The 16,815-nt window shown below is 45.8% G+C and overlaps 1 protein-coding gene across 5 annotated transcripts in view; it reads right to left on the bottom strand.

Annotated features, from left to right (window-relative positions):
- Positions 1-4: 4 nt before the first annotated feature.
- The window catches only part of bcl2l12 (BCL2 like 12), a 29,691-nt gene continuing 12,880 nt past the window's right edge, over positions 5-16,815 (bottom strand). For 4 of the 5 annotated variants that reach the window (XM_067416868.1, XM_067416850.1, XM_067416842.1 and 1 more), the window contains exons 3-8: positions 2,405-2,669; positions 1,714-1,921; positions 1,156-1,272; positions 804-877; positions 373-630; positions 5-245 (exon numbers count right to left, since the gene is read on the bottom strand). In XM_067416868.1, the coding sequence (XP_067272969.1) occupies positions 204-245; positions 373-630; positions 804-877; positions 1,156-1,272; positions 1,714-1,921; positions 2,405-2,669 (964 nt within the window). In that variant the 3' untranslated portion in view covers positions 5-203. Of the gene's footprint in view, positions 246-372; positions 631-803; positions 878-1,155; positions 1,273-1,713; positions 1,922-2,404; positions 2,670-4,491; positions 4,620-16,815 lie in introns of all 5 variants that reach the window. The other variant, XM_067416875.1, reaches the window with a different exon arrangement.

Below are 16,815 nucleotides of genomic sequence, written 5' to 3'. Positions count from 1 at the left end.
AGTAGACGACTGGCATCATGTATTTTGGTATAAAATTCCACATTAAAAATGTCAAAAACATCCAAAATACAAAATAATAAATACATCAGTAGAGAAACTTTCTGATCAAGTAGTGTCAGTTCCCCAGTTGGCTGGTTCTTCTCTTCTTTGCCTCACAGAGGTCATGCAACATGATTCAGAGTTCATTATGAAAAAGTCTAAGGTCAATCACACTCCAAGACCTCATCAACTTGTGCAATTTTATCCTGTGGAAGAAGACAAAAAAAAAAGAATAATCACTTGACAACTCTGCCCCCTTCTGGAAAAAAAAAAGAGATGAATATCCCAGAGAGACTGAGAAAAAGTGAAATGTAGACAGCAAATACTTCTCACCCATCCTCCGTGGCTCCTCACCCATGGTGCAAAGCTCTCCATGTAGCGTTCAGCATAGCCTGTCAGACGCTGAACTCCAGTTGCTGTGACGACTCGACGCGACACATCCATGGTGATGGCGAGCCGCCGCAGCGTAGGGCTGACCGGTGCGGGAATGGGAGGTTCTTCACTCTGACTGGCGTACGTGTCAAGAAGTTTGGCAAAAGATGGATAGGAGAGGCGTGTGAGGGTGGACCGCAGGAAGGGGTTGGTGTTTATCTACAACATTAGACAACAATTAACAATGACAAACACAGCGGCAACTGAAAATATGACCATAAATAGTCAAAAACACAAGATTAAATTGAAAGCTGCTTTAAGAGCCAAGTTTCCTCTATATCCTAGTAGGATATAAAGATTAGGAATGGCAAACTCAGATCAAGAGTCATTACCTTGTCGTTAATGGCATCCCCCTCTGAAGTCAATATCTGAACTAGCTGTTGAACCACAGCTTCTTTGTCATTCGCTGTGAATAAAAAGAAGTTGAACCTAATATCCAAACAATGCTAGTAAAAAAACCTTTAAAAGACCTCAGACAGACAAAAGCCTATTGTAACAATAAGCTATTGTTAAAGCACTGAACATCCATTGCTGTAATGACAGCCCACAACAAGATGTGACACAACAGGTCTGCTCTTGCTTTGCTATTCCATTGAAAATGTATCTACTTTGCACATTATGATAAAAATATAAATTTATCAGATCATAAACAAGTTTTGCATCGGTTTATGGTTTCATATGTACCTTTGGGTGGACTTGGTACAGGCTCTGGTTTAACAGGGGATTTCTTTTTCACACTGTGTTTCTGTGCGATTCTGTCCAAAGTTTCTGCCACATCATCATAAAACGCAGGAGGATGGGCTGAGAAAAAAAATTACATCATATCACATGCAGAGTTCATATCATTCCAAAGATTGGGGTCAGTAACAAATTAATACTTTTAATCAGCAAGAATGCCTTTAATTGAACGAAAGGGATAGTACAGACATTTATAACATTAAAAAATGTCTTACATTTTTTAATTAATATGTGATGCTGAAGACTGAAAATTCAGCTTTGCCATTACAGAAATAAATTACATTTTAAAATATATTACAATAGAAAATACAGAAATATTTCACATTATTACTGTTTGTTCTGTATTTTGAAAAAAAACTATACTTTTGAAAGACCCAATACTTTTGAAAAGCAGTGCATTTACAGCAGGCATAATAAGACATAAGACAATCAAGAACACATTCCTGACAATTCGTCCTGTGTCTCAACTTCTAAAGCTGTATATCTTGTATGTCTGAAACTTACATGGTGACGCATGAGGCTCCTCAGGTTGTAAAAGAGCTGAAGCTTCTTTTAAAGCCAGCGTGGTCGGGCGCCGAGGCTCTTCTTTTTTAAAAGATACTTTTTTGAGTATATCAGATATTTTTAGTTTTTTCTTCTTTTTCTTATTTTTGTCCCCCGATTTTCTTTCACCTTCCTCTTCAGACGCAGAGGATGGAACGCATATCTCTTCCTAAAAGAAAATCTTTTCAATTAACAAGTTCTCAAGAGCAATATTAAATCACAATGTTAAGAAAGAAGAAACTAAAAATAAATACATTTTGGCTCCTTGACTGGTCAGGAAATTCTTAATACTGAAACCAAAAAAGCTTTAAATTAGCTTTTCAGTCTATGGCCCGGATGAAACAAGAGCAGGTTTCAGTCTATACAGATATAAATAGTGTATGCCTATTTCACACCGCATGTATAGGCAATGCATATTTTTATTTAACAAGTACAGGAAAAGGTGTTGCAGAAAAATTAAAGCGTATTTTTGCCATGCAGAAATTCTTTTTATAACTTGAAGCTTTTTGATTATTACAATCATTTGCAATGTAGATTTTTATGAAGCAACATAAAATAACAGGTCAAATTACACACAAATTGTTTGACAAAAAACGTTATGATGTTTTGTGATAAATATATATATTTTTTTAAAAACAGGCCATTTTTTTACCTCTGTTTTCCTGGGAAGACTTTGTGTTCCATTTGTCAATGGTTTGTTGGACTGGCCTGACTGACTCCGCTTCTCCAGGCTGTTGTTTGGAGTCGGGTCAGAGCTACCATCTTTCTTATCATGGCGGATTGTGGGCGAACGGGTTCTCAGTCGTCTTTTTATGAAATTTTTAATTCCATGTTTCTTCTCTTCTGCGGCACTGATCTCCTCATCCAAAGAGTCCCATCCATTTGCATCTTTCTTATTCTTGCCTTTTGTATAGGCACTAAGAGAAGTAAAACGAGACAAGGAGAAACATGGGTAATTTCTTCATTTCCAAAATATTAAAGTAAATTTTCTTTTATCACAAAATTTTGTCATGTAAATTGGAAAAAGTGCAACAACACTCACTCTTGAAAAACCCAACTTTACAGATTAAAAAAACGTGACGTTTCAGCTATTCGTCAGACATCCTTGACATGGCCGAAACGTCATGTTTTTTAAACAATAAAGTTGGATTTCTTCAAGACTTCTTCACCTTTTTCCAATTTACATTAATTTTTTGTTACTGTTGCACTTCCTCTTTGAAATGGTAGAACACCCTTATTAACAATTGTATCACAATTACAGCAACAATTTCAAAAATTTGCATTCTTATAAAATAAAGAATCACGGAAAAACTTTCACAACAGCGAGGTAAGCAGCGGTTTATATTTTCAAATAATTATTGATTTATGGTAGAAGAAAGGAATGATTCATAATCTAATGAATCTACGCACTAGCTACGATTATTTAAAGGTGGGGTAAGTGTTATTTCAAAACCGTTTTAGAAAAAGGACACGGGCCGAGTGGAATAAACTTGTAGCCAATCAGCAGGTAAGGGGCGTGTCTACTATTGATGGTGAGAAGAGTGTGCGTCATTATTGAAAACACAAGACACACATAATGGACATTAGCCGAGAACTAATATATGCTGGCTTTTGCTTGAATATGCTCATGTGTAATGTTTACTTGTTAGTCCATTTGCGATCGTATTGTGGCTCACTTCAGCGGTGATAAAGACCCGTTCATTTCCACACCGTATGGAGCATCTAAATCTCCTCACTGTGTGCTTCAAGCGTCAGCTCACAAAATGTGTCCGAAGAGTAAGATACTTTACTCCTAATATGTTTTTTTCCTCTTTTCATTATGTATATAACCCTAATCCCATCATAATTGTAATATGTTGTTAGCTGGATTAGCATGTGTAGTATTGAGTTGTTCATGAGAACTGTTTGTGTTTTTGTGATCGCTATAACTCTAATCTTGTCATTATTGTAATATGTTCATTAGTTGGACTGTCGTGCTCGTGTACTATCGAGTTGCTCATGAGAACGGTTTGTGTTTTTGTGATGGAAGGGGTGACTTTTTCACTGAATATTCGACCTGGATTAGCTACACACAGATTCTGCCATAGTCGTTGCCTGGGTTATGTATGTGTGGGGCGGAGCTATCAATATAGGGCCGAGACCCTTTTGGAGGATAGGGGTGTGTTTGTTTTGGTGATTTGAAATATCAACAACGGTTTCCAGATAGTACTTACCCCACCTTTAACTTCTCCTCAATTTTGGAATACCATGCATTTTAAGTGTCCTTTCTGCCAAATCCTCTTGTAGTGATACTTTTTCAATTTACAACACAAGCCATTTTTAAGTTATAGAGATAACCTATGATTCTTGTCTGACTTTGTTAAAAATATGTTCAGGTGTTACTCAAATCCCATGTGTAAAAATATCTCAAAAATGACCTACACGCATCAAGAATGAGAAGAAATAAGGGCGATGATGTCATTAAAAAAATGTCAAGTTATAGTGCTGCAGAGATATCAGCCTTAATTAGCAGTAGCATTACTAGCCCCGGCCCAACAGGTATCGTAATACCAGTCTCGGCCATGGGAGGCGGTATGCGGGCAACATAACCACCAGCCAACCTGGCGTACTTGAACCTGATGTCAATCGTGTGGAAAGTACAGCCCACTACTTCATTTCAGTTCAGGGAAGAGAGTGACGGATGGCCGAAGCCCTTGGCCCCTTAAATTTATCTGATATGATAAAAATAGCGTTTTTTACCTGACCGGAAAAAGCGGAAGTGCGGGCGCCCGGCGACTGTACTTCCGTCCCGTCATAATAAAAGTCCCGGTACTCGCGAGCCGTTTAGAATAGGCACCCTCCAGTGGACGAAAAGTTGCATAGTGCACCTTTAAAAGGGTGATGAATTGAGAAATCAACTTTCCCTTGAACATTTGATATATAAAAGGTCATGGTAATATAATAATATCCTGTAAGTTTCATAGCAGAAAACTTCCTTGTTAGTCAAATAAAAGCTTTAATAGGCACCAGGCCCAGAAAATGAGGCTCTCAACTCAATGATGTATTAGAAGGGTGAAACACCGCCTCTATGTGTACTCTGCTTCTGAAGCCCCGCCCACTGACTCATGCAGCTAAACTGATCACGTTACCGAGCAATAAACACACCAAAGATAGCAAAATAATCGTTTGTAAACAAGTCACAGACATTGGATTTGCAGACATATTGAGGTTAAAACAATGCTGTGACTTCTATGTTGGATGCAACAGGAGTGGGGCAGCACAATCATGTGAGTAAAACATATTTTTTATGTGTGATAGTATTGCATTGTTACCGATTGTACTGATTATGTGTATGAGACGTGTCTAACAGAGCATACCAGCACACTGTCACAGGCTGGAGAATCCCTTATTTGTTGGTTTATTGCAAGATCAGACTCCCAGGGCTCGCAAAGCCCAACATCCTGGCGCTATTCCAGACCAAAACAGAAGCACGTTGGCAGGCCGGTGAATCTTAAATAGTGAAATAACATGCATTTCTTGATCTCTGTTGTGTTTGAGAAGCACACGCTTGTGTGGTTCACGCTTATATCCAAAAGTCGGGTGGGCCAAGTAATAAAAAAATAAATCAATCACAGGTGGATGAGAGCTACATCATTGTGTTTGTTTGATAAATGGGTCATTCCTGGTATGAGGTAACATTTTGGCTTCATAAGTGTTGGAAAAAAAAGTATATGATTTTAATGTTTCGCATTCTACCAAAATAGTGACCAATTTTTCCCAACAGGATGATAAATAAACAAGTGTTCAAAAACATATACTGTATATGCTGTTAATGTGCCTCACCTCTCAAAATATGATATAAATATGCAAAACATTAATGTTGCTGTTAAATTATTATGTAAAAGTGAAAGGAACAGAGCATAACAGTGGACGAGTTTTCCTTTATTGTCCTGCATAATTTCACATCAGTAATGTGTGGAACTCTACCTATATAATATTGTGTTATGTATATAATATTTATATAAACATGTATATAAAATTTGCAATATACACTACAATTGTACAATACAATTTATTCTATTAGAATTCCACCCTGTTAGATTTTTAGACCTAAGAGGCTGGAATCTAAAAGGGTGGAAAATGTTAAGCTAAGTTAGACGTAGCTCTTTGAGTGATCAACATTTAGCTAGCTAACCTTCTACAGATAAGCAGAACTTTTATAACTATATCAGACTCAAATATGTTATTTTTGACCGGACAAACATTATTCATAACATAGCCTAACAGGGTGGAACTTTAAACCTGTCATGAACTGGCTTTTTTTCTTTTTTTATACTGTTGCCTACTACTACTAATGATGTTCATTTGGTTTTTACATTTAAAAATATCATAACTAATAAGTAATAGGCTATTTTCTACACTGGTTTTAATGCCGTCTCCTGAACACTGGGTTTTGATTGGCATGACGCACTGGAGACCTGGAAGTAAACGTCCATGGCTAGGATTGGATAAGATTTGCATATTTAAAGGGTTACTTCAGCGATTGGCATATGGCTTTGTATCAGTAGAAACCCTGGAGTATATTCGAACGATTGTGCTCCCCCCCTCATATCCCCCTGAGACAAGAGATTTATGCTTTTTATTTCTGGAAGAATTCCACCGATTACGCAAACATCATCAATTTGCGCCAACGGAGGAATTGTTGGCCAGAGGCTAAAGACTACAGCCAGCAGAGGGAGCCATTTCCGCATGTTTTCAACTCACGCGTGGGGGATGGGAGATCTATGAAGGTAAATTGATGCCATATAGAATTGCAAGCGTAGGGTAAGATTTGTGAAAGTGTACATAAGATTGCAAGCATAAATTAAATTTGCATGCACAAGATAAGTTTTGCAAAGGTGTAAATTGCCTTTCAAGTGTAAGAAAAAATATTTGCAGCATTTTACTGTTATTCATAAGTGTAATTCATGTATTGTGAAACTGCAGCTTCATGTTAACGCAAAATAAATATGATCTGTATTCTTCTGACTTCCATTTTTCTGCGCTTACCCTTTTGACACGTTTCTTTCGCCAAAATACGGCCAAAAGCATTGCAAGCCTGTGAACATCGATTTGCAAGTGAAAACAACAGAGTCAGGAACTGCAAAATAGTTTGAGCGTGTAAAACCAACCTTTGTGTAAAAAAAAAAAAAAACTGTTGCAAATCTTACCCTACGCTTGCAATTCTATATGGCATCAATTTACCTTCATAGAGATCACACTCACAGCTGCAGCCTCAGGCATTCATGTTTAAATGGTGCGGCCAGCTGAGCAAAGTAAGTCTTTCAACTTCTCAAGTTAATTCCTATGAAAGTTAAGCTTTCAAAGGCATGAACTGAAAACTCGCCAGACTGAACATGCGCTGTGAATCTATGCCGCGGACAAGTTTACCTCAGCTCTCATCACGAGCTCATCCATGACTGTCAATATAATCTGACTCCTGCAGCGTTTTGGGCTGTGAGACTCCCTCAACAGCTAAATCACATATTGAACAGACACTTTCAGCTTTTAATTGTAGTGTCTGTTCTCTAACTGAACTGATTTTATAAAAATGAATGCGGTCGCAGTAGGAAATTGAAAGTGATTTAGTAATCTGGTGGCTTTGGGAGTGGCCTCATAGGGCAGCAAAGCATTTTGGGAATTGTTGTCTTTCATCCTCATGAGACAAAAATAAATTTTCTGTCTTTTCTCAGTCTAGAAGGCACCAAATTAAAAAAAAATTTCACATTTCTACAACATTAATGACCCAGTTTAAACACAGATTCATCTTCCTAGCGCTGAAGTACTCCTTTAATGAACTTCAGCTCCCCGTCATATCTATGGCTCTGTCATTTCAGTTCACATGAGGGAGAGATTATTTTGAAAGTGGCAACTGCAACTTGTCTTAATCCGCATGATTGGTCGATATTATAAGCGCGAACCGCACGCTTGCGCACACTAATTAGTTATTAAAGAAAGGAACATGCAGAACTACTGGTCTATTTTGTTATTGAGGAATACAGATTTTTTATTTTATTTTTATGTTTGAAGGAATTGCTAAAAGCAAAGAAAGCAGTATTTAGCCCTAGGTTACTTTTCCTTTGAAAATGAAATACATCCAGGTTTATTAGTATTATATAATTTATTAGGCTATACTACAGCCTATTATAGGTATATATTTATATTTAGGCTTCCTTTTTCTTTTTACTGTATTTCTATGTTCTAAGTTCCTTGTTTGTGTTCATCCATTTAATTAAATGCAAAAAAACGAAACATTTGTTTATTTTACTTAACGGAAAAAATCTGTCCAGCACATGTCTCTACCTCAGACAACAGTATAAACATTTTTAAAAAGCCAGTTCCCTTTCGAGAGAGGTTCCTCGTATTACGTATGGGAAAAACTCCTTTTCTCGAGAATGTGAAGCAAAACTTTTAATAAAGGTATCTATGTAAAGCGCAGTGAGCTGCACGGCCATAGCCCAGCGCGAGGAGCGCTCTGATTGGCCGGGCTGCGGCAACTGCAGGAACCTATGGTGAGGCGGCTGAGAGGAACGAACCAATGGGGGGCGTTCCAGAAGCCCGCCGAAAAAGGTGCTTATATTTGCATACAGGAGGCTATATAAGACCCTAATTCGCCATAGGTGTCAGATTTTATCTCCTTCAGCGATACCTTCGCTGGTCTCCGGAAGAAGCACCGCCGTTGAAAAGGCACCAGCGGAACCTGCAGCTGAGGACGACGGACTCCCTCTCCGCCTTCTCTGCCGTTCCAGCTACGCCATCCGGCGTTATATATCCTTTAAACTGTGTCTATGTTGAGTGTTATATGTGTTTGTGTGTGTGTTGCCGCTGCAACGCCACTTCTAGAGCTTACAGGCTTGTTCTACTCGAGGACTCTCTCGTTCCGCCGCGTCGTTAAGCGCCGCGGAAAGACGGAGCTCTTCTCACTCTCCCTCTGCTCTCGTCCCGTCGCGCTGAATAGCGCCGCGGAAAGAGAGAATGTTAGAGGACATGAGCACACTCAAGCCGAAGCTCTCTTCACTCTGCCGCCGCCGCGGCTCTTCTTCCGCCGCTGCCACAGAGTTGTTCCCACTCTTCTCTCATTCCGTCGCGCTACAGCCGCGGACAGAGAATACTAGAGTGAATAGGCGAACTCGAGCCGAAGCTCTCGTCACTATACCGTCGCGCTGAGGAGGCGCCGCGGACAGACGGAGTTTTTCCTCGGACAGAGTTTTACCTCACGCTTCCAATTCTCTCGTCCTGTCGCTCTATCGCCGCGGACAGAGAATACTAGAGTGAATAAACAAACTCGAGCCGAAGCTCTCGCCGTGCTAGAAGCGCCGCGGACAGAGTTTTACCTCACGCTTCCAATTCTCTCGTCCTGTCGCTCTATCGCCGCGGACAGAGAATAAGTTACTAGAGTGAATAAACAAACTCGAGCCGAAGCTCTCGCCGTGCTAGAAGCGCCGCGGACAGAGTTTTACCTCACGCTTCCAATTCTCTCGTCCTGTCGCTCTATCGCCGCGGACAGAGAATAATAGAGTGAATAAACAAACTCGAGCCGAAGCTCTCGCCGTGCTAGAAGCGCCGCGGACAGAGTTTTACCTCACGCTTCCAATTCTCTCGTCCTGTCGCTCTATCGCCGCGGACAGAGAATAATAGAGTGAATAAACAAACTCGAGCCGAAGCTCTCGCCGTGCTAGAAGCGCCGCGGACAGAGTTTTACCTCACGCTTCCAATTCTCTCGTCCTGTCGCTCTATCGCCGCGGACAGAGAATACTACAGTGAATAAACAAACTCGAGCCGAAGCTCTCGCCGTGCTAGAAGCGCCGCGGACAGAGTTTTACCTCACGCTTCCAATTCTCTCGTCCTGTCGCTCTATCGCCGCGGACAGAGAATACTAGAGTGAATAAACAAACTCGAGCCGAAGCTCTCGCCGTGCTAGAAGCGCCGCGGACAGAGTTTTACCTCACGCTTCCAATTCTCTCGTCCTGTCGCTCTATCGCCGCGGACAGAGAATAATAGAGTGAATAAACAAACTCGAGCCGAAGCTCTCGCCGTGCTAGAAGCGCCGCGGACAGAGTTTTACCTCACGCTTCCAATTCTCTCGTCCTGTCGCTCTATCGCCGCGGACAGAGAATACTAGAGTGAATAAACAAACTCGAGCCGAAGCTCTCGCCGTGCTAGAAGCGCCGCGGACAGAGTTTTACCTCACGCTTCCAATTCTCTCGTCCTGTCGCTCTATCGCCGCGGACAGAGAATACTAGAGTGAATAAACAAACTCGAGCCGAAGCTCTCGCCGTGCTAGAAGCGCCGCGGACAGAGTTTTACCTCACGCTTCCAATTCTCTCGTCCTGTCGCTCTATCGCCGCGGACAGAGAATACTAGAGTGAATAAACTAACTCGAGCCGAAGCTCTCGCCGTGCTCATTCTACCGCCGCCGTGCTGAAGCGCTGCGGACAGAGAATACTAGAGTAAGTTAGACGAGCGAGCTCGGGCTGTTGGGTATGTCAAGAACGTACTCGGTTACTTTCGTAACCTCGGTTCCCTGAGAGAGAGGAACGAGTATTACGTATGGGAAAAACTCCTTTTCTCGAGAATGTGAAGCAAAACTTTTAATAAAGGTATCTATGTAAAGCGCAGTGAGCTGCACGGCCATAGCCCAGCGCGAGGAGCGCTCTGATTGGCCGGGCTGCGGCAACTGCAGGAACCTATGGTGAGGCGGCTGAGAGGAACGAACCAATGGGGGGCGTTCCAGAAGCCCGCCGAAAAAGGTGCTTATATTTGCATACAGGAGGCTATATAAGACCCTAATTCGCCATAGGTGTCAGGTTTTAAGATCGACTGAAGCGATACCTGAGAAGCATAAACACGGCACGGAACGTAATACTCGTTCCTCTCTCTCAGGGAACCGAGGTTACGAAAGTAACCGAGTACGTTCCCTTTCGAGAGAGGTTCCTCGTATTACGTATGGGAACACAATGTAAAGCGCCGTGTGTGCTGACTGACCCAGTATACCCAAAGCACATGTTATAAACCCCCGAGACACCGACAGAGGCGGCTTATAAGGGGAATGAAGAACCGGAAGAGTCGGTTCGTTTGAACAGCTGATCGGACATAGTCGGATCTTATGATGAATGAATAGTGCTTAAGGACTAATGTGTACAGGCCAAAATGTAAGGCAATCTGTTTGCCAGGGTCAAGATAGAGCCTAGATGGAGAGAAGCCCTGCTTGTAGAGCTGGAACCTCCAACTTGTAGAATCTGATAAAAGTGGACGGAGAGGCCCAGCCTGCCGCCGCACAGATATCTTCCAAAGAAATGTCACACGACCAAGCCCAAGATGAGGCCATGCCTCTAGAGGAGTGGGCTTAAATGCCTGTAGGACAGGTAGGTCCTGGACCTATATGCTAGTGGGACTGCATCCACTATCCAGTGTGAGAGACTGTTTCATGACAGCACAAACTTTAGTGCGGCCACCGAAGCAATGAAGAGCTGATCCGACTGCCTGAAGGGGGCGGAGCGCTCTAGATACAATCTCAATGCTCTGACTGAGCAGAATATGTTTGCGTCTTATTCTCTCTGAGACGCGGGTTAAGCAGTGCAAAGAGCTGCATACTGAAGGGGTTGATAGCACTTTCAGCATAAAACCATGCCTCGGTTTGAGCACAACCTTGAAGTTGCTGGACCCAAACTCAAGACAGGAAGGGCTCACGGAGAGTGCAGGTAAGCCACCCACTCGGTTAACCGAGGCCACAGCCAGCAGAAAAACGGTTTTGAGTGATATGTGCTTCAAGCTCGTGTTCTGAAGTGGTTAGGAGGGGGAACCCTTCACGGCCTCCAAAACCATGGCGAGGTCCCAAATAGGGACCGAGGTAGGGGCAAGGCGGGCTGAATCTCCTGGCCCCTTTAAGAAAACACACAATAAGATCACTTTTCCCTAGTGAATGTGCCGCGATAGGAGCGTGGCTAGCTGCTATGGCGGAGACACACACCCCGAGTATGGAGGGGGGACGACCCGCATCCATTAGCTCTTGGAGAAAGCGAGCGGTTCCGCCAGTTCGCATGAGTGTGCGTCGATGTTTCGCGTAGCACATTGGTTAGAAAACCACTGACCACTTCAAGCAGAGCTGCCAGATAGCAGGGGCTCTAGCTTCCGAAATAGTGTTCATAACTTGTCAGAGAGGTTCCCGGATACCGTTGATGGGCCATACGTGGAGGGCCCACAGCTCGGGATTGGGATGCCAGACCTTCCCTTTCATTGGCAGAATAGGCATGGGGCTGTGTCTGACAGCTGAAACAGTATGGAGAACCATGTGCGGTTCTTCCAAAGTGGGGCTATTAAAAAGCACAGGCTGCAGCTGGATCGCGATCGGAGGGAACATATAGAGGGAGTCTGGGCCAACATGGGCCAGGGCATCCCTGCGTTTGCAGAAAAAATATTGGGCAGCGTGTGCTGTGCAAGCTGAATTGTTTGCGGGTAAAGGGACCATCCCCCTGGGGACATGGGTCCTCTGGATAACATGTCCGGACCCTGATTCAGAATACCTGGCACGTAAGCCGCCCTTAGGGAGCTCAGATTGTGCTCTGCCCATAAAAGGAGATGCTTAGCCATGCAGTGAACAGAGTCTGATCTCGGCTGCCCTAGCGATTTTATGTACATTATCAAGACGTGGTGGTTCTTATGCCGTAAGTCTTGAGTCTATGACAATGACTGTACTGATAAGCCTGCCCCTCGAAGGCGAATCTCAAGAATGGCCTGTAGTGGGGGTGGGGGGTTATCGTAACGTGAAGTATGCGTTTTTCAGATCTATTGAGAAAACCCAATCCCCGGGGCGAATGTGCGCGAGGATTTGTTTCACCGTCAGCACCTTGAAACGAGCGTGTCATAAGTGCTTTGTTCAGATGCCTGGAAAATGGGCCTGAGACCGCCACCCATTTTCGGCATGAGGAATTAGCGACAGTAAAAACCTGACTCGCTAGCGTCGGGTGTACTGTTTTCGCCGCTCTCTCCTTTAACAGTCTCAATGCCTCAGCGAGAAGCACGTGACTGACACTGCTTCTTACAGAGGGCTCGACCACGGCTTGAATCGCGGGGTCTGCGAGCAAAACTGTAGCGAGAACCTCGTTTTATATGTTCAACACCCAATATTATATACCAGGAATGGCCTGCCAGGCCTGGGCTCGTAAAGCCAGGGGTTGAATTAGATTCGGGGGCTGGCCGCTTAGTAATAGGGGCCTGTTAGCCGGGTTGCTTGTGCTGTAACACTGCTTTTAACACTGTGGGGATAGTGTTAGTTTTGGCGGTGCAGGCTTTGCAGTGGGCGCACGCCTCACATTTATATTGTGTGTGCGAGAGTGAACTTTGTGAAAAGTGCTTGGGTGCAGGAGTGCAGACTGTAAAGTGGGCACATTTCCTACATAGAAAGCTCTTTTGTGTGTAGTGTAAACAATGTGCAGTGGCGCACAACCTACGTAGAATACCCACGGTGCAAACCAGTGAGCAAATCCACAGGGGTAAACGCACACAGCATTAGTGTGCAGACGAGCGTGTTTAACACAGGCTAGTTGACTGCAATATTTCATCTCCAGTCACTAACTTAAGGGAACTGGGAGAATGTAAGGAAGTGCGGGTGGTATGTGAGCCATTCCACAATGCCGTTATGCTCTAGTCTAGACTGAAAGCGCGCATGCAGACAAGCGTGTTTGACCACAGGCTAGTTGACTGCAATAAGGCTAGTTGACTTTATATGGTGTAATCCGGCCGCGGCGGGATTTATTTGTGATTTTGTGAGGCTGAACTAACAGTGCTTATGTAGGGGTGCACACTGTGTAGTGGACACTTTGTCTACAGTGTAAAAACCTTTCCAGCCGCCTGAATAAAGGGGACTGGAAGTGATAGAGTGAAAAAAGGGCTTAGCTTGGCAGCCATTTTCCGACGCCCTTATGCTCTGACAGTGAGCGCGTGCTATGACGTAAGCCGCGCTCTAGTCAGCAACGCGCTGTGGAAGGGGCGCGCGCTATCATGACAAGGCAGCCATTACAACTTCCTTGGCAGTAAGCGCGCGCTGCAGCGACATTGTTCTTGACATACCCAACAGCCCGAGCTCGCTCGTCTAACTTACTCTAGTATTCTCTGTCCGCAGCGCTTCAGCACGGCGGCGGTAGAATGAGCACGGCGAGAGCTTCGGCTCGAGTTAGTTTATTCACTCTAGTATTCTCTGTCCGCGGCGATAGAGCGACAGGACGAGAGAATTGGAAGCGTGAGGTAAAACTCTGTCCGCGGCGCTTCTAGCACGGCGAGAGCTTCGGCTCGAGTTTGTTTATTCACTCTAGTATTCTCTGTCCGCGGCGATAGAGCGACAGGACGAGAGAATTGGAAGCGTGAGGTAAAACTCTGTCCGCGGCGCTTCTAGCACGGCGAGAGCTTCGGCTCGAGTTTGTTTATTCACTCTATTATTCTCTGTCCGCGGCGATAGAGCGACAGGACGAGAGAATTGGAAGCGTGAGGTAAAACTCTGTCCGCGGCGCTTCTAGCACGGCGAGAGCTTCGGCTCGAGTTTGTTTATTCACTCTATTATTCTCTGTCCGCGGCGATAGAGCGACAGGACGAGAGAATTGGAAGCGTGAGGTAAAACTCTGTCCGCGGCGCTTCTAGCACGGCGAGAGCTTCGGCTCGAGTTTGTTTATTCACTCTAGTATTCTCTGTCCGCGGCGATAGAGCGACAGGACGAGAGAATTGGAAGCGTGAGGTAAAACTCTGTCCGCGGCGCTTCTAGCACGGCGAGAGCTTCGGCTCGAGTTTGTTTATTCACTCTATTATTCTCTGTCCGCGGCGATAGAGCGACAGGACGAGAGAATTGGAAGCGTGAGGTAAAACTCTGTCCGCGGCGCTTCTAGCACGGCGAGAGCTTCAGCTCGAGTTTGTTTATTCACTCTAGTATTCTCTGTCCGCGGCGATAGAGCGACAGGACGAGAGAATTGGAAGCGTGAGGTAAAACTCTGTCCGCGGCGCTTCTAGCACGGCGAGAGCTTCGGCTCGAGTTTGTTTATTCACTCTATTATTCTCTGTCCGCGGCGATAGAGCGACAGGACGAGAGAATTGGAAGCGTGAGGTAAAACTCTGTCCGAGGAAAAACTCCGTCTGTCCGCGGCGCCTCCTCAGCGCGACGGTATAGTGACGAGAGCTTCGGCTCGAGTTCGCCTATTCACTCTAGTATTCTCTGTCCGCGGCTGTAGCGCGACGGAATGAGAGAAGAGTGGGAACAACTCTGTGGCAGCGGCGGAAGAAGAGCCGCGGCGGCGGCAGAGTGAAGAGAGCTTCGGCTTGAGTGTGCTCATGTCCTCTAACATTCTCTCTTTCCGCGGCGCTATTCAGCGCGACGGGACGAGAGCAGAGGGAGAGTGAGAAGAGCTCCGTCTTTCCGCGGCGCTTAACGACGCGGCGGAACGAGAGAGTCCTCGAGTAGAACAAGCCTGTAAGCTCTAGAAGTGGCGTTGCAGCGGCAACACAAACACATATAACACTCAACATAGACACAGTTTAAAGGATATATAACGCCGGATGGCGTAGCTGGAACGGCAGAGAAGGCGGAGAGGGAGTCCGTCGTCCTCAGCTGCAGGTTCCGCTGGTGCCTTTTCAACGGCGGTGCTTCTTCCGGAGACCAGCGAAGGTATCGCTGAAGGAGATAAAATCTGACACCTATGGCGAATTAGGGTCTTATATAGCCTCCTGTATGCAAATATAAGCACCTTTTTCGGCGGGCTTCTGGAACGCCCCCCATTGGTTCGTTCCTCTCAGCCGCCTCACCATAGGTTCCTGCAGTTGCCGCAGCCCGGCCAATCAGAGCGCTCCTCGCGCTGGGCTATGGCCGTGCAGCTCACTGCGCTTTACATAGATACCTTTATTAAAAGTTTTGCTTCACATTCTCGAGAAAAGGAGTTCCCTTTCGAGAGAGGTTCCTCGTATTACGTATGGGAAAATAGGTGTCAGATTTCGCCATAGGTGTCAGATTTTATCTCCTTCAGCGATACCTTCGCTGACCTCCGGAAGAAGCAACCGCCGTCGAAAAGGCACCAGCGGAACCTGCAGCTGAGGACGACGGACTCCCTCTCCGCCTTCTCTGCCGTTCCAGCTACGCCATCCGGCGATCGTATCCTTTTATACTCTCTTCTCCTAAAAGAGCGCGGGGCGTTGTTTCAAATGCCTCGTATTTCCTGCGGCTCTTGCAGAGCTCCTCTCCTTGGCGGCGACCGTCACGTCATCTGCGTGGCATGCCTTGGACGGGACCACGCGCAGCTCGCACTCTCTCAGGGCGGCTGCCCCGAGTGCGATGAGATGGCGCTGCAGACCCTTCGGGCTCGCCTCGCCACCTTCGACCAGGTCCCTCCTCCTGCCGCTGGGCCGCGCCGCAAGAAACGCCGCGACCAGAGGCTGCCGGAACGGTCTGGCGACTGCACGCCGGATGACTCCCCGCGTGCCTCGCCATCGCCGGTCACCTTCACCCAGGAGGAACAGCGTCCCTCTCATGCAGCGGCCTGTTCGGTTTCCTTCGGTGGCCCGCCGCCAGAGGATGATGAGGACAGCCTCTCCACAGCCGCTTCTGGTAGCGAGTGGTCATCTTCTGTCTCGGAGCCCCCCAAAGAGCGCCAAAACTAACGTCGACGCGGAACTCATCCGCGTGCTCTCCAGGGCCGTGGAAGACCTCGGGCTCGAGTGGTCCCAGCCCGATGAGCCAACACGCAGCAGACTGGACGAGTGGTTCCTGGAAAGCCGCCGCCTCTCTTCTCCTCAGAAGCCCGCGCCTTTCTTCCCTGAGGTACACGACGAGCTTACGAAGTCGTGGAAGTCGCCCTACTCTGCTCGCGCCAGATCCGCTTTTTCCCCAGCGCTCTCCGTTGTCGACGGCGCTAAGGAAAAAGGCTATGAGTCTCTTCCACCCCTCGAGGAGGCTGTCGCCGCGCACCTCTGCCCGCCCTCCTCCTCCAGAGGATGGCAGTCCAGGGCTCAGCACCCGTCCAAGCCCTGCCGCACCACTTCTGCTCTCGCTGGCCGGGCATATGCCTCCGC

This window comes from Pseudorasbora parva, chromosome 2 (genome assembly GCF_024679245.1).
Source record: "Pseudorasbora parva isolate DD20220531a chromosome 2, ASM2467924v1, whole genome shotgun sequence".
NCBI lineage: Eukaryota > Metazoa > Chordata > Actinopteri > Cypriniformes > Gobionidae > Pseudorasbora > Pseudorasbora parva.
Note: the sequence above shows the minus strand (reverse complement) of the source record. Positions and strands in the feature narration are given on the sequence as shown.